We start from the raw sequence: 26,803 nt of genomic DNA on the forward strand, positions 1-26,803 counted from the left end.
CCGCACCCGAGCCCGCGCACAATGTGCGCGGGCTCGTTGCCCATGCGATAGTATGCTCTTCGTCATTTTTAGTGTTCCGTACAAAACTTTGTTTACGGAACACTTATGGGATCACTTCGGTCTTGTTCCTCCGCAGATTGTCAAAAGCAGCAATTAGCCTTTAATGTCTCATTTCGTCCGCAGTTTCACATTCCGTTTGGTACACCATATCTTTTACATAGCCCCACAAATTTAAACAACCACGAGCATCTAACAACGGCATTTTTATTTGAATAATATGACATTAGATCTAGACACGCGGCAGCGTGTCAAGCCAAGTTCAAGCAAAGGAACTGGCTAGCCAGCGCCAAGTGTAATATTACACGAACCACTTGGTGCCACTTTTGACCCTTCTATAACTCAAAACATCTTTAACGTAAACACATAAAACTACGTGTGTTTAATTATATCCATAAGGACATCTAGAAGCCCAAATTTCATGAAGCTAGCTCAAACGGTTATAAAGATATGAAGGTCAAAAAGTCGTAAATTTTAAGACTGACTGACATACCTATAGTACCTAAACCTAACCTACTTCCAGATGACCTAGAAGGATGAAATTTGGAATCCAGCTCAGTTATTGTGTGAAAGCGTAGGAAAAAATCTAAAAATTAAAAAAAGTTATAAAATAAGGGGGGTCCCCATACAAAAAAACCATTTTTTATTGTGACTGACATATAAGTACCTAAACCTAACCTACTTCCAGATGACCTAGAAGGATGAAATTTGGAATCCAGCTCAGTTATTGTGTGAAAGCGTAGGAAAAAATCTAAAAATTTAAAAAAAATATAAAATAGGGGGGTCCCCATACAAAAAAAACCATTTTTTATTGTGACTGACATATAAGTACCTAAACCTAACCTACTTCCAGATGACCTAGAAGGATGAAATTTGGAATACAGCTCGGTTATTGTGTGTAAGCGTAGGAAAAAATCTAAAAACAAAAAAAAGTTAATAAATAGGGGGGGTTCCCATACAAATTTCTTTTTTATTGTGACTGACATATAGTACCTAAACCTAACCTACTTCCAGATGACCTAGAAGGATGAAATTTGGAATCCAGCTCGGTAATTGTGTGTAAGCGTAGGAAAACATCTAAAAATAAAAAAAGTTAAAAAATAGGGGGGGTCCCCATACAAAAAACCTGTAATACGCGCTAAACAACCGGCCAACGGTGTGTCGTTGGCGGCGCGCGGCACCACATAATTAATACAAAGAACAGAAGTAAAAAACATGCAGCGGAAACACAAGAAAAAACATTAAATCTCAATACCTGCCTAGTTTTCTTTACAAAAGTTATTGATATCCCATCAAAAACATAAATGTAAAAAAGGAGAGCCAAGTTCAATACACTTGACAATAGAACTTGGCTCTCCTTTTTTACATTTATGTTTTTGATGGGATTCTGTAATACCTCAAGACCCATTGTTATTTCATGATACTATTTTAGCAAACATCATATATGGTAGACTTCAATCTACTATCGAAGAAATAATGAGAGCTGCAAAGCTGGCTGGTATTCACGATTTCATTATGACTCTACCAGATCAATATGGAACTACAGTCGGAGAAAAAGGCATCAAGCTATCTGGAGGAGAAAGACAAAGAATAATAATAGCCAGGGCATTTTTAAAAAACGCTCCAATATTATTTCTCGATGAACCAACTAGTCAGTTAGATTCTATAACAGAAAAAACAATTCAAATGAGTTTATTCAAATTGATGAAAAATAAAACTACGATTACTATAACACACCGTATTTCTACACTTTTACACATGGACCGAATTCTAGTATTTAACAAAGGAAAAATTGTCCAAGATGGTAAACACGCTGAATTAGTTTCTAAGCAAGGTCTTTACAAGGAACTTTGGAATGCTCAAATTGGTTGTTTGAATGGCAAAAAATAAGATGGAAAAAATTATTGATCTGAGAAGTGACACTACACTGCAGAGCTCCAACGTTATACATGCAATAAATAATGCAACTGTTGGAGATTTTGCTTATGGTGAAGACAAAAGCTGTAATGACTTATCAGAATATTGCAAACAATTATTCAAAGTAGAAGAAGCATTATTTGTAACCAGCGGTATGCTTGCAAATAGATTAGCCATTGCCAGTCAAACAAGTCCTGGTGATGAACTAATAACTCATTATAATTACCACGTTAATTTTTTCGATAGCGCAGGCAATGCAAAAGTAAATAATATCGTATTTAATTGTATTAGAAATAATAGCGGAATCTTAGATGTTGATGAAGTAGAATATGCTATTAATTCTAAGCCGAGGTATAAAATTTTTGCTCAGGTGAGTCTTGTTTCTATAGAAAATAGTATAAATGGGTTTAATGGTAAAATTTATCCTTTTGAAAAACAAGTCGAGTTATATCACTTTTTAAAAGCTCACAATGTAAATCTTCATTTAGACGGTGCAAGAATATTTAATGCTCATGTCGAAACAAATATTGCTTTAGCAGATTATGCTAAATATGTGGATACAATGAGCTTTTCTTTTACCAAAGGACTTGGAGCTCCTTTTGGTTCAATGCTTATGGGTAAAAGAGAGATAATTGAAAGGGCTAAAAAGCTACAGGTTTGGCTAGGTAGTGGTTATCATCAGATAGGGTATTGTGCTAATGCAGCAAAGTATGTACTACAGAACAATATTTCTAGGCTTAAAGAAGACAATAAACTCGCCAAACTGTTTGCAGACAAGATTAAGGAAATTCCACACATAAAACTGGTACTACCTTATCCAGAAACTAATATAGTAAGCTTTAGTATAAAAGCACTAAATGTAACTAATGAGGTTTTCTTGAGTAAGTGCCAAGCTTATGGTTTATTGCTTTTTCCTTGGCTCGAGTCTCATATAAGAGCAGTTACCCATCTTGGCACAAAGGAAACAGACATCATGAAAGCTGCTGAAATTATAAAGGAGGTTGTGTTAAATTTAACCCATCAAAAACATAAATGTAAAAAAGGAGAGCCAAGTTCAATACAAAAATTATGCTTGGCTGTGGGGTTCGCCGCAAAAAGAATGGAGATTTAAATGAGTGCCAAGTTCTATGCAAAATCCAAATATGTATTTATAGGAACAAAATAACATTATAAACAAGTATTAAACTCTATTTCTTTGCTTTATTGGATACCTATAACAATTGCTGTTATTTAAAAAAAATGCGAGATCTTAAAGCAGGTTAGATTTGACTTGGCCAGTTTTCATTACATCAATCATTTTATAAAGTTATTCAACATATATATTTTGTAATTCTGATAAAAACTGGCCAAGCCAAATCTAACCTACTTTAAGATCTCACATTTTTTTTAAATAACAGCAATTGTTATAGGTATCCAATAAAGCAAAGAAATAGAGTTTAATACTTGTTTATAATGTTATTTTGTTCCTATAAATACATATTTGGATTTTGCATAGAACTTGGCACTCATTTAAATCTCCATTCTTTTTGCGGCGAACCCCACAGCCAAGCATAATTTTTGTATTGAACTTGGCTCTCCTTTTTTACATTTATGTTTTTGATGGGATAAGTAAAGTACAATGACAATTTCAAACATCAGACGTCTTGTCTATTTCCTACCACGCAAGAAGGTTTGTTAGTTAGGTATTCATGATTTATTCTTAGTATTTCATTTTTGCAAGTTCATTTGGTGCATCAAATACTACCTAAGTAGGTACTTGTAATTTTTTATCATTTTAGATAGTTTCCAATTATTCGTAAATAATTTTAAAACTAAAACCTTTTTATCAGTCAAGGAAACCAGAGATATTTATAAGACGATTGCGTACTTTTGAGTGGTTGTCAATGTCACAATTTGAACTGTCGTTGTAAACAATGTTGTGGTTAGTATTAATATTATTAATATTAAGGAATAGCATAACTACTTCAATAAAGTATTGAACAAGTGGAACCACTAAGAAAGCGAAAATCCTGCAACGATTCTTACCGTGTTGTAAGCAGACCTAAAAATGGTTAGATGGCAACAAATTAGCATAATTTCCTGTCGTATACTGATACAAGTAAGTTCATTGACCCTGTCACCTGTTAGGGTTAGAACAATTAATATATAGTTAATATAATTCAGAAACGGTTGCCCATATTGACATAGTTTCTATGGAGAAAATACAGAGCTTAGGCTAAACAATCCCCCTTTTGCGGAAAGGATCGTCGTGCCTTTCCACCCTGTATAGCGGCCATGTTATTGTGACACTCTGGGAAGAGAAGACCATGTTTTATTAGACTATGGCCTGCTGTCATAAATGCCACTTGCACCGACTAACCCGGAGTTAACCGGTTAAACCTGGACCATGGTTACCAGTACAATTATGTCACTGGGTTAACGGTTTAACCGCTTAACCATGGATTAGTGGGATGATGCAATTGGCCCTAAAGACAGATAAACCGTAGTTTATAAACTTGATACAAATAAAAAATCCTAATTAATTGAGTTCCAAGTTGATATTACCCATATTATCATATACAGACAGACATCACAGACAGATAAAACTGCAATACAGTGACTCATGTTATAATGCCAATAAAAAGTGTTCTACCTATACATAATAATATCCATGATTACATACTACAACAATAAATAAACCTAATCAGTTTCATTATAACGTTTGTTATCAGTTACAGTGACATACTGAGGAAATCACTTAGGTACATTGCTATATCCGGAATCCGGATATACGTAAAGGTCGTATACAGGTTGGCTAAAATATAAGAGCATTAACGTTGTCAGGGAGGTTTTGGGCTTATACTGAGCTAATTTTAGTATAGGCCCAACCGCAAAATCGCGATTTCGAGGTTCGTCCCGTATGGGTTCCAATAGTAAAAGTTGCTGCTGCCAAAACCTCCCTGGCAACGGGAATACACTTATTTTTTAGCCAACCTGTATATTACACTTTATTTAGGTATTACAATGTATAGTAGGTAAATGTATACAATGAGTATATTGGTGTGATATTTAAATTGATTATTTTGTAAATTTTACTACATAAATATTAATCGAATGTAGATTTTTTTTACGTTTATTATAGTACTTATTTAATTATTAATAGGTCAGTATTTAGCGTGTATTCAATCCAGAAGAGTGGTTAAAAAGTATTCGTTAGTATTAATATATGTAAATAGTAGGTACTTACCGATATATTAAGGTTGAATAAATAAAGCATTTTAGTAATATAATTGTGGTTTTATTCATTTATATATCAAGATTATAAATTAAGTGTACTACTGTAAGCCCTACTTGCACTATCCCACTAATCCGGGGTTAACCGGTTAAACCGTTAACCCAGTGTAAAATTGTACTTGTAACCATGGTAACTCCAGATTTAACCGGGTAACCCCGGGTTAGTGAATGGTACAAGTGGCCCTAAGCTAAATTACCTACCTACTTAAATATCAACATCCATTGCGGACAAAGCATCAAACATACTCGTTATCTCAATCAATATCCATAATGTCAATGTAATTAGACAATAAGACTTATTTTATTAAAAATCACGCAGCGCGATTTTTGATAAAAAGTGTTTGCTTTACGAGTCATTGTATATAAAAATATCTTCGTCACAATAACACACAACTTAGGAAATCTAGATACGCGGCAGCGTGTCAAGCCAAGTTCAAGTACAATTAACAAGGTGACTGCATGTAACTCTATCGTTTCATAACTCTATTCAGATTAGAGTTAGCCGCAGAGCATAAAGTGCCTATTAAACCGATAACTGTTAAGGCGATGGCTAAATCAGCTACGGTATCGTTGAAAAGGCCCCTAAACACTGATTTGTCAAAGCCCAGGCAGAGGCAGATAAATGCTGAGATGAGAGTCAAGGATCCTGCGCAGGCATGTAGCAACTTGATGGCGGCGGTTTTGGTATAGAGGCCGATGATGCCACCAACAAGACTGATGGCAGTGAGGAGCATTGCGATGAGGCCTGGAAGAAACAACGGTAACGGTAGAAGAAAAGGTGTCAATATTCGTGTGTGCTAAATTTCAAACTTCACTATTAACTTAGGGTGCGGAACATGTGGTTTAGATAAAATAAATCCCAAAGTAATGATTCAGGGCAAAATGATGAACGCTCCTCAGACTATTTTACTTTTTTTTAAATTATTCGTAATAAACTTATCATATTATTCGTAATAAACTTATCTTATGTACACCTGTTTATTCCGATAAATGCTTTGAATCACTGTTATTAGGAACTAGAGTCTTTTGAGTAAAATTTGAAGAGCTCTAGGTACTCTTTTGTGCAACATTCTGCGCTGAAGCTTTTATTCAGAGTATTTTAAGTCTCAAGTCGAGTCGTTAGCCGAGCTTCCGAATAAACGATGTTGTAGGTTTTATTTAAATTAACAGTAAAGAAAATAGGCTGTATTGTATGTTTTTGTTTTGTGTACCCATCTTTACTTTCTAGTGCCATGCCTTATGGGAAACGATCGCAGAGATAGTTCAGAGCCGGAAACCGCTACCAACTTTTAGTGTGTTGTTGGGCATGGCATTGGGTCTCCAAAACTGCCGGGAGACGGCGGCGCCGGCCATCTACTTCAGCGGAATGACGTCATCAAAATGACTCCCGCTTCGTTGCGAATATTGCATACTGCACCCAAACTATGCATAGCACATACACGTGTGGGGTATTAAATGAAAGCCAATTAAATAAACTATATTTTATTTATACAAAATGTATCAAAATATGCAACAGTTTCAGAGAAATTTACAAAATAATAAAAATTACGTAAAAAAATATTCGATTATTTGGGTTTTACAACCAAACCAAAATTCGGACGATAAAGCAATGTACTACAACATTAAAGATGACGTCTCAAGCCATACACTGATATCAATAAAATCAAAATTGGACCAAATATGTGGAAATTATGCATCAAAATGTAGATATTTGCCCATACAAATGCATAAAAGTTAAAAAAATCCAAATTGGTCATTTTCAGGATAATCCGCATAAGCTTCTAGTATGTTATTAGCAATATGACCTGGATTCTAAAACTGCCGGGAGACCATCTCTGTTGTTCCTCAGTTACAAATAATGACGTCATATAAATAATCACTGCCGAATTTCGCAAAATGTAAATTATAGCTATACCACGAGTCTCGCATACACATGTGTTACATGTAATGAAAGGTTATTAAATGTATTATGATTCACCTAAACATTGTTTGCAAAAAAAATGTACGGTTTCAGAGCTAGAAACAACGAAATAACACTTTTTATGGAAAAAGTAGATATGTATCAATTTTATAGCTAAACTAAAATCGTCATAAAAAATTTGCGTATAATATTTGAAAAACCAGTTATTCAACTATATATCACAATTTAAATTCTACATTTCCGACAAAAACTGTTGAAGTTCTGGAAAAAAAACTAAAGCGCCCCAACAATTCTACCTTAATGCGCTCATACTCGTATTATGCAAAGAATAGTTCTATTGATCGAGTATTAAATGAATGAAGATTACATATAATACATGAAAACGACATTTCCGAATGGAAACATAATTAAAAAAAAAAAAATTTACTTGATAAGTAAGCAAAATACTGTTTCTTTAAGTACATAATCTCCTCCTTTCAAAGTCGGTTGAAATGTAGCTTTTGTGACCTGGGCTACAAAGACAAATAAATTGACACCTAATTTATCAAAATCAGTTCAGTAGTTTCATGCAAACGGTACCTACACATGCACGCATAGATAGCAAATTCTGCCGTAGTCGGACAAAAAATTAAAATTCAATAATTAGACCTTTACTATTATGGCCTGGCGTGGCTTGGCATCAAACGTTGAAACCCTCAGGCCGTAGATGTTAGCAGGCCTAGCGGGCGTCGCCTCGATGAGTTAGCAAGATGCCTTATGGAGGCTTCGAAGGACCAGAGGGGTGACCTGTATTTTGGAGGATCAGAGTTAAAATTCTGCCAGCCTTCTCAGCTCAGCCTTGAAACCGTTGCACCACTCAAGATTCCACTTTTATAAGAATACCCAACTGGCGCGAAGTGGCGCAGAATAGGGCAGAGTGACGCTCTTTTGTGTCAGAGGCCAAGATCCTCTTTGCTTTGGGTCACTGAGCCAGTGATGTATGTATGTATAAGGCTAATCGAGGCTTAAATATATAATTATGTATCGCATTAAGTGAACTGATATAGCATTTACCTCGATAAGGCATTTTATATTAGGCATGTACCTACTTACTGGCATGTAACTTTACATTTCTCTAATAATGTAGCGTAAGAGTCTATTTCATATTAAAATTTACCGCGACTACAGCAGGAACTGCTGTCTACGTATGTAATTATGTATTTTTTACATGAAACAACTGATCTGATTATGATAAATGAGGTGTCAATTTATTTGTCTTTGTAGCCCAGGTCACAAAAACCACATTTAAACCGACTTTGAATGGAGGAGATTATGTACTTAAAGAAACAGTATTTTGCTTACTTATCAAGTAAATTATTATTTTTTTAATTATGGTTCCATTCAAAAATGTCGTTTTCATGTATTTTATGTAATGTTCATTCATTTAATACTCGATAATTAGAACTATTCTTTGCATAATATGAGCGCATTAAGGTAGAATTGATGGCGCGCTTTAGTTTTTTTTCCACAACTTCCACAGTTTTTATCGAAAATGTAAAATTTAAACTGTGATGTATAGTTGAATAACTGGTTTTTTAAATGTTATATGCAACGTTTTATTGTCGATTTTAGTTTAGCTATAAAATTGATATACATCTACTTTTTCCATAAAAAGTGGTATTTCTTTGTTTCTAGCTCTTAAACCGTACATTTTTTCTACAAATAATGTTTAGGTGAATCATATTAAATTTAATAACCTTTTATTACATGTAACACACATGTATGTGTGACTCATAGTATAGCTATAATTTACATTTTACGAAATTCGGCAGTGATTATTTGTATGACGTCATAATTCGTGACTGGGGGACGATAAAGATGGTCTCCCAGCAGTTTTAGAATCCAGGTCATATTGCTAATAACATACTAGAAGCTTATGCGGATTATCCTGAAAATGACCAATTTGGATTTTTTTAACTTTTATGCATTTGTATGGGCAAATATCTACATTTTGATGCATAATTTCCACATATTTGGTCCAATTTTGATTTTATTGATATCAGTGTATGGCTTGAGACGTCATCTTTAATGTTGTAGTACATTGCTTTATCGTCCGACTTTTGGTTTGGTTGTAAAACCCAAATAATCGAATATTTTTTTACGTAATTTTTATTATTTTGTAAATTTCTCTGAAACTGTTGCATATTTTGATACACTTTGTATAAATAAAATATAGTTTATTTAATTGGCTTTCATTTAATACCCCACACGTGTATGTGCTATGCATAGTTTGGGTGCAGTATGCAATATTCGCAACGAAGCGGGAGTCATTTTGATGACGTCATTCCGCTGAAGTAGATGGCCGGCGCCGCCGTCTCCCGGCAGTTTTGGAGACCCAATGCCATGCCCAACAACATACTAAAAGTTGGTAGCGGTTTCCGGCTCTGAACTATATTCCCATAAGGCATATGACTATTCTGCCCTGCTAAGCCGAAAAGCGCTATCTCAAAAACAAATGATTTTGAAAATGGAATTCTCAGTTATAGAAACTAAAGTATAAATTTGCAATGGATTTTCTTTTGAGATAGCGCCACTCGGCTTAGCAGGGCAGCTTTGTCTTCACATAATACTTATTATACTCGTATAGGAAGACGATACAATTTGGCGCAAGTTCATTGTTAAAAAGTGCTACTAGTTTCATATAAGTTTATGGCAAAAATTTCATTTTTGGTACGAGCTTTTATCGCTGACTGTACTTTTCTTACGACAGATAACTAATACTCATCGAGACAATTCTAAACACCCCTAACACAATTAGGTTGCGTTGTTTCATCACAGAGTTTCTATGATCAACTCCTGTCTCCATCATCAGATCAGCTCGATGGTACCATAATATTGCATTGTCATACGATTTATACATGCATGCAAAATTTCAGCTCAATCGGAAACGGGGAAGTGGATCAAATTTAACTTGCAAGATTTGATTACACACAGACAGACAGACAGACAACGGTCAGGTGAAATTAAATAAAAGCTTGTAATTAAAATGAATGTTGCTTACCAAGAATTCCATGTGGGCTTTGGAAATTATTCGTGAGATTGACCATTCGAATGATACTGCCAGTTATAGCTAAGAGCGACCCGGCGATCTGCATCACCCAGTGGATGACCTTCTTGTCTTGATATCTCATGCTTCTCGACCAGCCATTGTTAGGGTTGAAGGTAAGGATGGCCTGAGCCATGAGGACGACGTACTGAAATAAATATAATTCAATGTTGAAAGTGTCATTGAATCTAATGACAAGTTATTCAGAGAATGAATAGACGATCATTCAAACAAATCCCGCCCATCAAAAAAAAGTGAATCTAATAATATTCAGTCAGCTCAGCTTAGGGCCCCCCCACATCTGGCGTCTTTCGAGCGTCGGCGTCTACAATTCTATGGCCGACGTCGACGCAACGTCGACGTAGCGTCGACGCAACTGCGCAGCGACGTCAATTTCCATAGCGCTGGACCGCCCTTACATGCCTTTTTTACGTGGAACTGGAATAGTATTTTAGCGCTAGTTAGGCTGCCAGTTAAGGCATGCGGTTTCTAACCCGGAGTAGCGGGTTTGAAGCTGGGCTCTTAAGTATGAAAGTATGATTTGATGAATACCACTTGCTTTTCAACGAAGCATCGTAAGAAACCACTTCTCCATATAAGACATAGTTTTTCTTCTATAGTTCGTTTTTTTTAGCATTAGAAAGAACTTGCAAGAAGGTAAGCGATCTTGACATGTCTTTTAATTGAAAAATGCTTTTTAAAATTCAAAAACTATTACTTATGAAAGCAGAAGAATATAAATGATCGTATTAGATTCATAATTGTTACATATTTGCCGTAACTTATTTTTAAATTGTGGGTTTCAATTAAAAGACACATCAAGATTGTTTACCTAATTTCTAATGCTAAAAAAACGAACTATAGGTTGGGATATCTAATGTTGCCATAAGCAAATTCCGGTCTTCTTCGAGATGCAACCGGAAAATTTTACTAATTAATTCTACTTTACTCGTGAGACTATCCACTTGAAATAATTATATTACCTACGTGAAAAGAGTTAGAATTCATTTTGTCGAAGGTAAACAATACACCGACTTCAAAGTACTTACCCCAATTGTACAAAGATACACATGTTGAATGAAGTGTGACGATCCAGGGAATATTGCGGCTAAGGTGATGGCAATCATGGCGACTGCACCCAACACCCAATGAGTTATTGAGTTAATCACATTCATGCACATTATGAAACTAGACCGCTCTTCACTGTGTGGACGCATTTTGTTTTCTTTTTAGTTTTCTTCACTCAATAAACACAAGAAGATCGTGATATTTGTATTGTGTCAACTGTTACTTGCGGATGCGCGTTTACAATATATGATGTTTTCAATGTACAGTTTTGGTTTAAGTGATGTTAGTCAGTTATCGATATTTTTGGAGATAAGTAAGTACTTTGCACGATAACTTTATTGGCATTATCCGTGACTATCTACATCAAAGAGGCCACTTACACGATTGGCGCTTATGTTATAGCGAGGCATATTTATATGAAAGTAGGTTAGGCAGAGGCAGAATAATATTTATGGCAGGGTGCATAATTACTCGGAAAACAATTATGATTGGAGGGAACTGTCTGGGCCTTCATTTCCTTTATTAGTGATTCAAGTACAGGTATGTAGGGTATTTCGCGCAATTTCTCCCGGAAGCATAATTGATGGAGTGATACTGCTGATAGAGTTCATTAAATAATGGGATACTTACTGTTTCTTGCCTCAAAAGACAAATTAATATATTTTTTGTTAAAGCAATATTTTTGTAGCTGATATTTGGATGCTGATAGGAGTAATAACTTGATAAGCAATAATGTGTCAACCCACATTCATTCTGCAATAAGATGTGAACTCAAAAAATTGGCGCTTGAAGTTGACATTTAATTGCAAAATCAATCTGGGTTGACACCCTTTTGCTAAACAGCATCCAATTTTTAGGATATATTTCTGTGTCCCTAGTGAAAAAAGGTATAAGTCTCGGGCAGCGCAGTTGTAAATGGGTATAAGTTCCAAGTAACACCTGTGCCCTTTTACTCCTAAGCTGCGTGAGACTTGTACCCTTTTTCACTAGGGCCACAGATTTCTATTATGAATTTAATTTTTAGCAAGCAGAAACGTCTGCAAACGATGCTATTAAGATTATTCATATATATATTCATATTGAGATTTCTATAATGTTTAAGTAATCAATCAATTTTCAGTAATCTTTTTAATCTAATCAAATGTGGAATCATTAGGTACATAAATATATTATAATAACAAGATGTGCAAATAGCGGAAAAATTCCATAAAGTTGGAAAAGTTCTCAGGAACTTCTTAATTTTTTTCAGAAATAAAAGAAATTTAAATTTGTTGATCGGAAACGTTCAATCCCCTTACAAATAATTATGTGAGGTGTTTCTGAAACTTTCCCATGTGGAAAATTCGCAATTTTGGAAAGTTTTCTTGCGCACATCAGTAGCTACATATTTCTAATTACCTAGATACACCGGCTGGCAAAGTATTTTTACACTTAATCCTCTTTACCAATATTATCCAAAACTCAAAACCAACGAAAATGGTAAAAATCCAAGTGAAGACTTTAAGAACAACGATGAAATTTTCGTTATCAATCCACCTTCTGAAGGACCCTTTATCGTAGCCGTAATGTAGACTTGCGGCGGCAAGGAATAAGGTCGAAATTCCAGTGACACCATGCACGCATTTGCTGGCAGTTGTTAGGCTGATACCAGTGATACCATAGCTGGGAAGTTTGGTAGCAAGTGATGTCATCATCCCGTTGAAGACGCTTATCACCGTTGCTATAAAGGCACATAAACCTGAAATAATCATTTTCTATTACTGACTGTACTCTAACGGCAATCTTCTTCTTGCTCGCGTTATCCCGGCATTTCGCCACGGCTCATGAGAGCCTGGGGTCCGTTTGACAACTAATCCCATGATTTGACGTAGGCACTAGTTTTTACGAAAGCGACTGCCATCTGACCTTCCAACCCAGAGGGTAAACTTGGGCTTATTGGGATTAGTCCGGTTTCCTCACGATGTTTTCCTTCACCGAAAAGCGACTGGTAAATATCAAATGATATTTTTCGTACATAAGTTCCGAAAAACTCATTGGTACGAGCCGGGGTTTGAACCCGCGACCTCCAGATTGCAAGTCGCACGCTCTCACCGCTAGGCCACCAGAACTTTTCTAACAGCAATACCTACTCAATTGATCATCGGTATATCTTTATGTCTGCCTCACTCTTATCGTCCATAAGAGTGCGGCAGACATTTTGAACGATCATTTTATTGATGTTACAGGCCATTGATGATGATTGCAACTAGATTTGCGAATGGCCATTTAACAGTGTGGACAACATTGACAGGACGAACCTTACGGGCACTTAAAATGATACTAGTTCAGCGGTGTCACTCACTAATTCGAGCCAATCGCGTTGTAACGTGTCACACCGCTTACTAGCCTCATTCTTATTGCCCGTAAGGTCAGTCCTGAGATATACGTCAATGGGACGATGATGCTACAATAAAATACTATGCAATTAAGTGTCAGGGTGACCAGATGGTAAAGCCTGACCAGGAATATATGATCACGCGCCATGTTGCGGGAATTCACTGGAACTAATCTTTCATACTATACGGAACTCTCACCCTAATCACCCTATACATGAGTATTAACAGCCCCCTCTTGACAATGATCATATATTGCTGGTCAAGCTTTAAGTAAGATATAATGTCGGAAATGTAAAATTTCTGATAGCATTTCAAGTGCTTATAAGTATGTTCTTTGGTTACTATCAGATGGTAAATTAATGCATTTTACAATTTGTTCTGATAAAAATAAAATAATGTTTACTTAGACAACAAAAAAATATGTTTTGAATGATTTAAGTCATTAAGATTTGTGTCGTTGTTTGTATTTGCTTGTACGTTTATCAGATTGTATGTGCACTTTCAATAAATACTCACCATCAATGGCTTGCTTGCCTTAATAGCTTGTTTTAATTAGCCTTTGTGCTGTTATCACAGCAGCACTAATAAGTAGTATATGAATGCTTAGTTTAAAAACTCGACAATTTTGTGCGTAATCGATGAAAATGAGATGAAATGATGAACTGAATAGCTAAGAACAAATAAAATTAGCAGGTGTTGACTTGAATTTCATTTTATATTTCAATTAATATTACCTAGAATTCCGTGAGGAGTATTAAAATTTTCCTGTTTATATTTGATCACTTCAATGGAGCCAATGATGACCAATACTGCTCCAATCAATTCCATGGCCCAGTGGACACATCGCCGGTGTTTTAGCTTTAAGTAAATCGACCAGCTGTTGAACTTTGACAAAACTAGTATTCCTTGGCTCATGAACAGCTGGTACTGAAACGCAATTTACCATTTTTTTTGGTCATAGAAAAATAAATTAAAACTGCATACTTTTTTCAAAAAGAAAGATATATCTGATCTATTTCAATAAATTTCGCCTGATGAAGATTAAACTAAAAATAATAATGATAGAAAATGACAATCGGATGAAAAATGCCTATCTTTGGCAACATAAGGATCACTAATACTTTATAAAACAAACGGCGCGATTCGGGAAATGAATTAGAGATGCATTAGATATGAAATAGTAAAGATATGTGACGTTCCACGGCAAAAGGTACTATTACCTCGGCTGAATATTGGAGCTGTGTTAATAATGGCGTAAGCGCCAGCTGTGACGTTCCACGGCAAAAGGTACCTACCTTTTGCCGTGGAACGTCACATATCTTTACTATATCATACCTAGTGAATCTCTATAATTCATTGCCCGAATCGCGCCGAAAGTTTCCCGCAGCGTCTGTCTGTCAGTGTGTGTGTATGTTTGCTATTAACTCAAAAACTTCTTAACGGATTTTCATGCGGTTTTCACCTATCAATAGAGTGATTCCTGAGGAAGGTTCAGATGTATAATTTGTTAAGGTTTTGTGTAACCCGTGCGAAGCCGGGGGCTAGTAATAATTAAAGTTTACATATGTAATCAGTTGCAAAATTAAGTATTTTAAACTTAACAAGCTAATCGATATGATACATTTAACAATATTAACTTACCCCTAAAACACATAACACTATATGCAACTCAATGACGGTTAATTTCGTCGATCGACAAGAGGACCAAAGACATATTGAGACCACTAAACAACTAAAAACGTGAGACAAAAGATTTATAGTAATTTTTAAAGTACAAAACCAAATGGATACATTTTTGCTCTTAATTAAATCTGTGTTATTATCAATTTCACGCATTTCTTTCAACTATTACAACGTGCTTGCCTGTCTTTGTCTGATTTTCGATTATGTGTGGATTAACGTCTCCAATGTTTAAATAAAGTTTTGGAGAGCTCCTCTTCACACGTAGACTGACAACTGAGACTTTTCAAAATGGCTTATTTCTATATGAATACCATATAAATATAAGCCCTTTTGAAAAGGCACTCCTCAACTGTTGGAGTACCTCTTCAACATTGTTGACACGAACGTGAGATTACTTTTAGTCGAGTCGTTACCGCCTAGGGATTACAAGAAAACATGTGAGGAAAATTAGTTTGGTAAATAAAAGGATTTATAGTATTGATACCGGGTAGTTCCCACGTATGAGGATCATGTTAGTTAGTCCTAGTATGTATAGGTACATTTGTATTAAATAATTTCATAATCATGGTACGGAAAAAAAAACTGGCCAAGTGCGAGTAGGACTCGCGTTTCTAGGGTACCGTACATAAGTCCAACTCACGCTTGACTGCACATTTCTAATAGGTTTTTCTGTCGGTGAAGAACTATTTTGAGCATTTTTTTCAAAATTTTAGACAGATGTTTCGGAGATAAAGGGGGGGGGGGGGGAAAGGCCATTTTTTGGCTATTTTCTTAAGTAACTTCGAACCTACGTATTTAAAAAAAAATATGTCCATCTTTGGGTCACTAATTTACATATGTGTACCAAATTTCAACTTAATCTTAATTGGTCCAGTAGTTTCCGAGAAAATAGGCTGTGACAGACGGACAGACAGACAGACAGACGCACGAGTGATCCTATAAGGATTCCGTTTTTTTTCCTTGTGAGGTACGGAACCCTAACAAGGGAATAGAGGTCGTAATGCCAATCAGGCATTCTCTATACGGGAAGTACATGACTCGTAAAGCACTGGCATTAAGTTTGGGTTTGGCGCTGCCGCATTGAATGTGTTACCAAGTTATCTGTCACCATCAATGAGTGTACATCATTAGTAACGTACAGCCAGTATCAAAATTAACATATCGGAGTAAGCGTCAAAAGTATCTACCGATTTCTAACAACTTTACACAAAGATATGAGTCTGTGGAACAAATAGACTGTAACAGATACTTTATAACGAGATCTGTATAGATATAAGTATGTCTATTTGGAAAAGTATTTCAGGGTGGCAGATATTTTTGCTGCGTTGTTTCATACGCTATTATTGAGGCTGACTGTACAATGCTTCATTCTGTCTTTAGACATCCATCATAGACTGATTAATCAGAATGCATCCAATATCAATAAAATAAGTAAACGGACACGGCGCCGATAGTCCGCCGGTTCCCCTCTGCGGCCCAGACTGTCGGCAGCTTGGGCCTTGCCCCGCTGCTGGCGGCACCCCACGTTAGGTTTTTTTTATAATATTGTGTTTATATGTATATTTTATTGTTTTGTAAGTGTATTTTAGGGGTTATTTTAAGCTTAGTGTAGGTTAACTTTTATTTGAATTATTTTTAGGGTTTTTTATTTTTATGTATAATTTAAGGATTACATGTTTTAAGCTATTTTATATTTTGTAATGTTTATAATAAAATACATTTAGTGTTTTTATATTTTGCTTTTATATCCATATTATAAACTGCCTAACTTAAGAAGAAGAATAAATAAAGAGAAAAATAAATAATAAATCATGAAAAAAAAAAACAAGACATTTTTTTCAAGCTTTTTATTTTGTACATTGTTATTTTACGCAACAATTAGTAGATACATTATTAAAACTTGATTAAACTGGTAAGCTGCAGTTAGGCACTTATTGCAAAACCAATTAGTTTTTACATTATTCATCTTGTAGAGCCCTATTTCTTAAAAAAAATACCCACTTTCACACAGTAGTGTCAATTACTAGGTATGTATGTATTGAATGTATAAGTGTCTGTATCTTAAAGCATACCTACTGGTATGCAGTTATCCGTCAGATAAAACTACTTAATTTTAAGTTTAATTTCGGTCTAATATCGAATGTAAAAAGAAACCTTTTTTCATTATATAGTTCAAGAGAACTGCATTCGTGTTGTAAATATACTGAAGATAAGATAAATACTTTCTGATCTTCTGACATAAGTAGATATCTAATATTTTACCTCATTATTACGTAACACATCTAAAGCGTAATTTTTGCATTCTTCTGCACAAATATATACATCACAGCACGTGATATTACCTACTGTGAAAGTGGGTACGTTGAAGACTATGTACTTGTAATCGCAGTTTATATTACCTAAGAACACATAAATACTTAACAGCCTGTAAGTAAATGCACTATACATATAAAGTACTATTTACATATATTTTTTCTATGCCTAATAGAGTAATAACTCTTTGATAGTTGACATAAATATAAACATACTATAAACGTGTCACTATTCTACATAACAGAGGGCCTACCTACGTTCGACGTGTTGCCTCCCTGTCACACTTACGTACGAATTTACAAGTGCAACAGGGAGGCAAAACGTCGAACGTGGTTCGCGGTAGGCCCTCTGGCATCAATCTGCAATTGTTCTTTTATAACATAAAATAAGAATAACGAAAATATATTCTTGTTCAAAATATTACACAGTGTTTCTTGTGATCAAATAAATTAAAAGAAATACTATTTTTCTTACTAAGGTACCATATACTCTATATACATTCTGCAATACAAGGATTTGAACCATTATGCTAAGGCATTTATACTAAGCCACTAAGGCCGGTTTTAGTGTCACGCGGACCGTCCGTGCGGATCGCTCCGCACCGCCAAATTGTATGAGAAAGCTGTCTGCGCGGACCCGTCAGCTTAACGCTCCCTGCCGGCGTATTATGGATAGCTTTACCCATCTTTATCCACGTGATAAAATATCTGTCACTTTTTAACACCGTGGGATAGAAAGTGACAGACACCGTTTTATCACGCTGTCATGTAGACAAGAACGACCATCATATCCGTATTGAACTTAAAACATATTGGTCCGGTGCGGAGCGATCCGCACGGATGGTCAGCGTGACACTAAAACCAGCCTAACCTCCACAGGTTTCTTTAAAGGTAGTTTTAGTAAAATCACAAGTAACAATTATTGACATGAGATGGTTCAGTAGCAAGCACATCATGACAGTAACAGGTGCATGGCCGTCAATGTAGTATATACTATCCGTCAGCCAAACTGACGACCGAGGTCATATCACTATCTCTCTCACTCTTGGCATGACCACGTAAGCATGAATGAGAAGTTTTTTTTGAGGGATAGTATAATATGGATAGGAACTACCTCCTAGTCCACTTTACGTTTCCGTGTATAGTCCACTATATTATAGACATTCATATCTTGCAAAACACACAGTTCTTATTCTTATGGAATAAAGCTTTTAGTGTTAAAACGTCATAGTCTAATTACAATTTCCGGTTTTACATTCATATGCAAGCAAAGTTCTTACAAGTGCCAAACTCATATAGGTAAACGGTGTGCAATTATATAAAATAGTTATTTCTTAGGGCTATGATTAATCACACTAATTATCAATTCAGTGCGATCATAAACCTAAGAAAATTTCGGCACTGCGTTTTTCAAACTACTTACATACTTCCAACTTCTTAGGCATGAAAAATGATAACCGTAGGTCCAAGGCCGAAGACGGATTAATCCGGAACAGACCACAGAGCAACATAGACCTACGCGCATATGCTTAAAGTGCAATTTCACTTTTGACACTTGTGTGTTTTTAATACTTTAACAAGTTACATAGGTAGGGTTTACTCGGGTAATTCCGAATGTCGAAAACTGTCGGATAATTCCGAAAAGAGACTTTTATTATGATGGAATTAAGGGTGATTTTCATCTGCATTTCGGAATTATCCGACATTTGGTATTACCCGAATACACCTTAATTCATTTTTAATTTAAAGTATTCTTAGTCAACGCAGCGCTGAAATGAAATATCATAAGTATCATAACACAAAAAATAACGCAGTTGTTTTTTTCCTACTATCCACAGATCGACTTCAATTCTATAAACTGGAGATCACAAAACTACTAATACTTATTATACTTAATCCTTATGCCTAGTTTACACGAGCTTAATACTAGTCAATTACCAACAAATCTCAAATAAAGATTCATGATTAAAGTATGAATATAGACTGTATCAAGCCCTCATAAACTCTTCACATCCACATTTTGAAACAGTTATCTTAATAACGAACAATTCTTTCCATAAAGTAATGCGACCTAAGAATAAGCCATAATATGTAATATGCATAAATTTGATAACTGTGTTGATAAATATATATTTTTTTTAAGAAAATGTGTTTCTTGCACAATGATTCATATTCAACTAATTTCCTGATGTATTTACACGATGATTCACGTTCTTGGAATTGATAAGAATGCCTTTTGTACTGTTTTGTGGTAGACTATGAAAAGATATCTGCATTTGATCAACATGGCACTATGTATTTCTCTTCAAGTTTTTCTTAAGACATTAAACTATCTGCGGATTATATGAGCATTTTGAAACTGAGTACCTAATCTTATCAATTTCGATTATCAACCGCGAAAACGATGCTCTCGATATCGCATCCGACATTTAGGTAATCTAGCCTACATACATGTACCCTAATGCTAAGCAGTTGAAAAGACTGGCATACGGCCACCACCATTGAATATAGGAGGCATGTCGTGAATCGCAGTGCAATACATATTAAAATCACGTATGACTTAACTGAGAGTGTAAATCTTACCAACGCTTGCTTCGATTATCAATATTATCATATATATCATACACAGAGATGTAGAACAAACATTTAGAAGTAAGACGTTTCAGGAAAAGTACAGAGCGAAAAATAAACATGATAATCTTAAGTCCAGACTGTCTAAGCTAACTCTGCACCGCACTAAGTGTGGAGTATCATCATAAACGTCATATTTTATGGAAATTATCATTTATTATGACATGACTACACTTTGCCAAATGCCATGTAGGGTTACAGGGTTAGCTTGATCCGACTCTACGTAGGTATATATTATTGTATCCTTACAACACATTGTCAAAATATACTATTTATACTTTATGGCAATTTCACATGAAACCAAAACGGTCGTTTTCCATTAGCACATGGGTCCTGGTGAGATTATTCAGTGTGCGCGAGGCTAGTGCAACTTTACACTATGTTATAGATTACGTATTCTCACTGTGCGTCCATTTATCACAATACTGTGTCAGCGCCTGAGACTTTTTTCTCTCTGAAAAAAAAAAGCTTGAAATGTACCTCCTTCATTAGCCGTAACATTGCTATTAGCTTTTCAGAATTCAAATTAGCTTACAGAAAATTAGTAAGTCGGTTAAAAACCATATCGGCCGGGAAAACCGGCGTCTTTCTTGTGGATGACTCCAAGTCTTACCATGTTTACCGGCCATGGCAGGAACGGCAGCAATAGTCAGCGTAATATGGGTAGTGGCAAAGACGGGCCTGCACCGCCAGGGCGCAGTTGCTTAATTTGTCTATGCATTGACCTGAAATTTTACAAAATATTGGAATTGAAGATCTGGCGTTCGACACAAAAATTTTTGGAGGCATGAAGGACTTCTGAACTGAAGACTTTCTGGACTTATAAAAAGCTTAGCGAACTCGGCGTTGTCGATTGGACTGAAACGGCTTTGGACAGAGAAGCGTGGAGATCTTTGGCGTCGGAGGCCAAGATTCAAGGCGGTTCGACTGGTATGATAACTAGCGCTGGTCATTGGGACAGCCCAGCATACGTTAAAATCTTTATCGAACAACTTTCCTTTTTTTGATAGTAATAGTAATAATGTGTCCATTCAAATAAATTCTTTATTTAAATATGTTATGAAACTATAAACACCCACCATTAGCAGTTGTCCGGTCTCTTGTATTCTGCGTGTTTGGATTTTGATTTCTTGTCACTCGCTGTTGTGGGTCTGTAACTGAAATACAATCGGTATGATTATATAATGTCTACAAAAATAGTTCCTTCTTACATATTTAGGGTAAAGTTGACGAAACAACAAAAGATGCTTATTCTTCGATTTACATTCAATCCTAGGTCAAATTATTGACAAAACTTAAACGGATCATTGTTGTCTTCCATTACTAAATTTTTGATATGTAAATGCCTAGGTACCTATTTTTTGTTAGAAATAACTAAACGGAAATGCAAAAAGGAGTAGGTAAATAAATCGATTCAAACCTAGCTGCAGCTCTCAAAACCACACTGATTAGCGTTATTTACGCGTAGTAACTTCAGTTAATTTAACTTAGGAATATATGAGCCGGAGACATACTAACCAGCAGGAGGACTAATGACCGCAGGCCTGACCGCAGGCCTCGTCGAGCAGCGAGCGGGCACACATGTCCGCCGTGCTAGAGGCCGCTGGGTGCTGCACTCAGAGTCGCGTGCCGCGCCCTCTGCGCCGTCAGCCCCGCCGCGCGCGCACCACACGGTGCGGCTCTGGATTCCGGCCTCGCAGGGGCCTTGGCACTGGGGAATAAAGGATAATTCAGAGAGTGCATTTCGTCTAGCGTCTAATATGAATTATATGCCAACGTTCTAATACTTAATTATAGAACTCAGCAGGTATACTATAAAGATATGTTGATACATAATACATAATGTTTGTTTGTTCATGTGAACATGCTCAATATTTTGAGGTACCTACATAAATGATATAAATCTGTAGGTTGCACAAGTTTTAGTGCTATTATGCGATGAATTTTTAACATAGGTAGTAGTTTTAATGAAACAATGAAGCCATACCGGGTGTGGCCTATAATATAAGCAAAAAATTAAACTGTAGGCTGTACTTCTCATACTGACCAACATTTGTTCAGCGACTTTTAAAAATAACTTGTGGTTTAATGTTTAATACACTTTAAAGTTTATTCTAAGACGCAATGTATTGCGAATTTTGTTATGTTTAAGGCGTGACAAGCAACGTCAATCACAATGATATGGCATGGCGATGGCGTCCATTGAAGATAATATTTATTTTGTATGAAAAATAGGGAGTCTAAATACTTCATAATTTTTAAGAGTTGTTGAACAAAAGTGTCACCGTTTGAGGAATCCAATCTATATTTTAATTATTTGCTCGTGTTACAGGCCACACCCGGTATAGTGAAAAGCTACTTATGCGAAGATATCACCACGCAGTCAATTCACGGATTGTGTGAGGTTATTCTGTGTTTACCTCGCTCCAATCACTCAGGTACCAGCTAGGAGCGCAAGTGCCCCCGCAAGCTCGCTCAGTCTCTGGCTTCGGTGCGCGGCACGAGCCGTCCCGCAGCCGGCGCCCGGTGCCCCCGATGCACACCACTCCGCGGACCTGGCGCCCGCTGCATGCTGCTGAGCAGGGGGACCATTCACCTGGAACATGTAGAGAGAAATACTAACTAATTCGAATGAGGAGGTCGTACGATTCAGCCGTAGAGCAAAAATTTAATATTTAAATAATTCAGTCGTAAGTGAAATAAAGTTGGATATAAATTGAAGCTGTCTTCTTCTTCCTCCGTTATCCCTGTATTTCGCTACGGCTCATGAGAGTCCGGGGTCCGCTTGACAACTAATCCCATGATTTGACGTAGTTATTACGAAAGCGACTGCCATCTGAACTTCTAACCCAGAGGGTAAACTAGGCCTTATTGGGATATAAATTGAAGCTGTATGATAACTTATTTAGAGTTGTTTACCTCGCTAACTCAACACATAGGACTTTTTGAGACTGGACTCCACTCACACACTAAACCGCAATTGTGCTTCTTAATTTTGAACCACGGCGCGGCGTCATATTAATATCAGACTGAGCTCCATATACTCAACCACACAACACGAGCTGTTCCACAAGAAACAATAATTATATGCTTCTTACCAGTAAACCATTGCGCGTCACACTGCTTCCTCACAGAGCAGCTTTGTGATGATGCTGGCGCGCGGTGACTCGTACAGCCGGCTGGGTCAGCACATCGAACTCCTCGAGATTGGACACCACCGCCGACACACCAGCCAACACACTGAAAAATTACCAGTATTTGATTATTTGTGGTTTGAATGCTTTATGATGAGTTTATATGGCATTATTTATTTAAAAGTATAGTTGAATGACGAAATTACTAACCTCAGACCACTCAGTATACAACCAACCCCCACCACCAGAATGACTAAACGCTTGTTGACTTAGCGTCGGTCCGATCTCATTGTCAGACGCGTTTCGCGCAAGCGATATAACTGGGCCATCATGGAAGGAATCAGTCCTGTCTCTCGGTCGGACCTGACGCCTGGTATCAGGTCTTGGAGTTTCGGTGGTGATGGTTCCATCGCAATTGGGAATGTCGCAAAGTTCGCTGCTCGGAGGCATGGGGAGGGGGCACTTCTGGTCGCTGACCTGTAAATCAAAAGGTCTTTAAGTATTTCTGCACTAAAAGTAGCTTACACAATCACAATAAGTTTTTGATTTGAATAAACAGTAAGGAGCTATATACCTTAGTAATTCCTCGAGCATGATCCTGAACGCAGCCAACTATCCTTGTCCGGTGGGCAGGCCCGCAAACCGGGCACGGTCCCCACGCAGCTGCTCTCCACCTCGGCGGGCACGGAGTAACACCACACCGGCGTCGACGCGCCGGAGGAGCACTCCCCGAGCAATGCACTGAGGAAACCTCTCGATCACGGCCGGTCAGTTTGTCTACTTCCACACATCTGAATTTACCAATCTGAAGACCTCCACCACATGTTCGTGTACATTGTGTAAATGAGAGTATCTTCCATGTGAATCTTCTTTCTCCAATTGCGTTTGAATCCGCTTGGTTCTCAATAGAATTCTGATTATGATTTGGTTGTCGCGGTAAAGATGGATCTTGAATGGGATGATCAAGAGCCCTAGTGTGGGACTCGGCGTTGTAGTGCCGATGATGTCGTTGGGGATAATGAGGCTCTGGAGGGCTGGCTGTTGGTATGTCGTTTGTTTCATCAGGTTCCGTGTCGGTTAAGTATTCATACTTTATGTTCGGGTTCGGCTGAGTATACAGGATCTGAAAAAAATCGGAATGTCACCAAACGGACTAAGCAAATACAAGTATGGATAAGTTTTTACATGGACTAAAGATATCAGCAAAATGCTTTAACTTGTTAAAGAGATGAGTAAACTGGTGGTTGTACAAAGTTGTAGGGGTGTATATATCAAATTCTAACCAACAGAAGACACTAGATCCATGATATATTGCTGCCGTAACTGGATTTACTTAATGGCTAATTTCATAGACAACAATAAGATCAATACTAAGGTGCCATCGAAAACAAAGCCGTCGGTAGGTATTACTTTACCAATATACTCATTGCTCGACATACCATAATATCTACGGGATGGTGGAGAGGCCCGTGCGCGAAGACAGCGTCGAGGCCTGCGGCGCGCGAGTACTTGAACCTCGCGCCGGCGGCCTCGTACATGCCGGGCGCGCTCACGGCAAACTCGCCGTTCATTATGTAGGACCCGTTCGTCACTTTCAAAGCTGGGGACAAAATATTTAAGGTTAATTTAGCTTCTTTCTTACTGGAAATCCACATCCAGTAAAGCATTTCTAATCTTATTTTTTGTACAGAGACGGACTGAAATAGCAAGACACGTTCGTACGCTTCCGTGGAAATATGATGGAAAATAATTATGCACGACATTACATACCGTGATCTAGGAGAAACGAAAGTATATGTTGTATAATTTTATTCTCACTTTATATTAGAGGTGAGAGAATTTTTTCCTAACTTATGCGAAGTAGGTACAAGTAGAATGTGGTTTACTAAAATCGTTAAAGATTTTACACATCTGATTTTATAGTTGACGTAGTGCGGTTGTAACGTAATCAATCTTAATAAATTCTTTTTTGCATCGAGGTTCCGAAGAATTTTTGTCCGATGATTTAGTTACTAGATTTTCTCTATCGAAACCGCAACTTTTTCTAATTTTTTAAAATAAAGAGAAAGGCATCGCGAAGAACCCGTTACGTTAGGTAAATTTTCTGACCCATCTGAAAAATGAGAAAAAACTCTTAACAACTACGATTCACCATTTTCATTGTATTTACCTATATAAGTAGATACGAAAACTGAGCCTCTAAAAAGTAAAACCATAAGTAAAACGCAGTAATACTTTAACAAGCCGCCAAACGCAAGCGCAGGCTGCGTCATGCAAATAATTATCCAGCAATTGTGAGAACGACTTGTATTCGCACAATTCGCGTAGGAGTCTATTGGCAGCAGCCTGTGCAATTTCGGCTTCTAACGATATTTCTATGGCTTACATAGAGTTAGACCAAAAAAAAGGTCTGCGGCGATTTTGACAGCCCACGCAGTGCAATTGTTCATAATTTCATAGAACTTTGACGTTTAAAATAACACTTGCTCTGGGTGGGCTATCAAAATCGATGCAGACTTCTTAGTCTAATTCTAGCTAAGGCAAACTGCAAATGTTACGAGTAAATATGTAGAGATCCGGAACAATTGTATTTGACATACGGTTGACAATAAAACTACAGAATTAGGTTTTCTAAATCATTGCCAAAAATAATTTTTCAGAATGTCATTTTGCAACCATATTTTCGCATAATTCATCACGTACTAACTCAACACATTTCCCAATCTAACGGTTAGCAACTGTATGTTAGGACATCAACTTAAAAATGCATTTTTTAAAACACTACGTTTTAGCAGAATACCTACGTCTAATATAAAAGTTCGTCAATCCTGACGGAGTTGAAAATCCAGTGCCGTTTATCAGCCATTTACCAGCGGATCCTGAACTACTTTGGATTGGACACGTTACCAGACGGGAGCCGGAAAACCTCGAAAAGAACATTATGGTTGGCATGGTGGATGGAGGACGGGGTAGTGGACACCCACCAACCCGCTGGGTGGACACGGCAAAGAAGGCCTGTCAGGGATCTACACAGGGGCCTATTATCAGGAAGGCGAAAAATCATGAAGAATGGAGAGCCTTGGTTCACGAAATAACGATAACGACCCCACTTGGTCACGATCCTAGACACGAGCAATCGAGGACGAAGAAGAAGAATACAAAAATTCAAAAAGTTCGTTTGTGTAAATTTACATCCTTGGCCCGTCTTACACTGGTTCGGTGAACGTTTGGTGCGCTTGCACTGTAACTGGTTGATATAACAATTTCTGTGCAATTTCGCCTAATCGATTCGACATCGATCTTTGCACCAACGAACACTTCATCTGTCGATTAAGATCTCCGAGTGA

General features: G+C 36.9%; 2 protein-coding genes across 3 annotated transcripts in view; both read right to left on the reverse strand.

Annotated features, from left to right (window-relative positions):
- Nucleotides 1-5,683: 5,683 nt before the first annotated feature.
- Nucleotides 5,684-11,528, reverse strand: LOC134672327 (probable transmembrane reductase CYB561D1). The gene is made up of 3 exons (XM_063530224.1): nucleotides 11,303-11,528; nucleotides 10,209-10,401; nucleotides 5,684-5,992 (listed from the first exon to the last, which is right to left on the reverse strand). Exons 1-3 carry the CDS (start codon nucleotides 11,468-11,470, stop codon nucleotides 5,715-5,717), a joined length of 639 nt encoding a protein of 212 aa, XP_063386294.1. The 5' UTR covers nucleotides 11,471-11,528; the 3' UTR covers nucleotides 5,684-5,714.
- Nucleotides 11,529-20,935: 9,407 nt separating this feature from the next.
- The window catches only part of LOC134672000 (thrombospondin type-1 domain-containing protein 4-like), a 206,275-nt gene continuing 200,407 nt past the window's right edge, over nucleotides 20,936-26,803 (reverse strand). For both annotated transcript variants that reach the window (XM_063529899.1, XM_063529898.1), the window contains 8 exons: nucleotides 24,896-25,056; nucleotides 24,031-24,579; nucleotides 23,667-23,933; nucleotides 23,421-23,562; nucleotides 22,743-22,918; nucleotides 21,841-22,033; nucleotides 21,402-21,479; nucleotides 20,936-21,047 (listed from right to left, as the gene is read on the reverse strand). In XM_063529899.1, the coding sequence (XP_063385969.1) occupies nucleotides 20,941-21,047; nucleotides 21,402-21,479; nucleotides 21,841-22,033; nucleotides 22,743-22,918; nucleotides 23,421-23,562; nucleotides 23,667-23,933; nucleotides 24,031-24,579; nucleotides 24,896-25,056 (1,673 nt within the window). In that variant the 3' untranslated portion in view covers nucleotides 20,936-20,940. The remainder of the gene's footprint in view (nucleotides 21,048-21,401; nucleotides 21,480-21,840; nucleotides 22,034-22,742; nucleotides 22,919-23,420; nucleotides 23,563-23,666; nucleotides 23,934-24,030; nucleotides 24,580-24,895; nucleotides 25,057-26,803) is intronic.

This window comes from Cydia fagiglandana, chromosome 16, assembly GCF_963556715.1.
Source record: "Cydia fagiglandana chromosome 16, ilCydFagi1.1, whole genome shotgun sequence".
NCBI lineage: Eukaryota > Metazoa > Arthropoda > Insecta > Lepidoptera > Tortricidae > Cydia > Cydia fagiglandana.

Bases quoted from the DNA above. Each gene is read 5' to 3' on its own strand.
- LOC134672327 (XM_063530224.1), bottom strand. From the start codon at position 11,470: ATGCGTCCACACAGTGAAGAGCGGTCTAGTTTCATAATGTGCATGAAT. The intron at 10,402-11,302 runs GTAAGTACTTTG...TATTTATTTCAG, and splicing joins TGTATCTTTGTACAATTGGG to TACGTCGTCCTCATGGCTCA. The intron at 5,993-10,208 runs GTAAGCAACATT...TGTTTCTTCCAG, and splicing joins AAGCCCACATGGAATTCTTG to GCCTCATCGCAATGCTCCTC.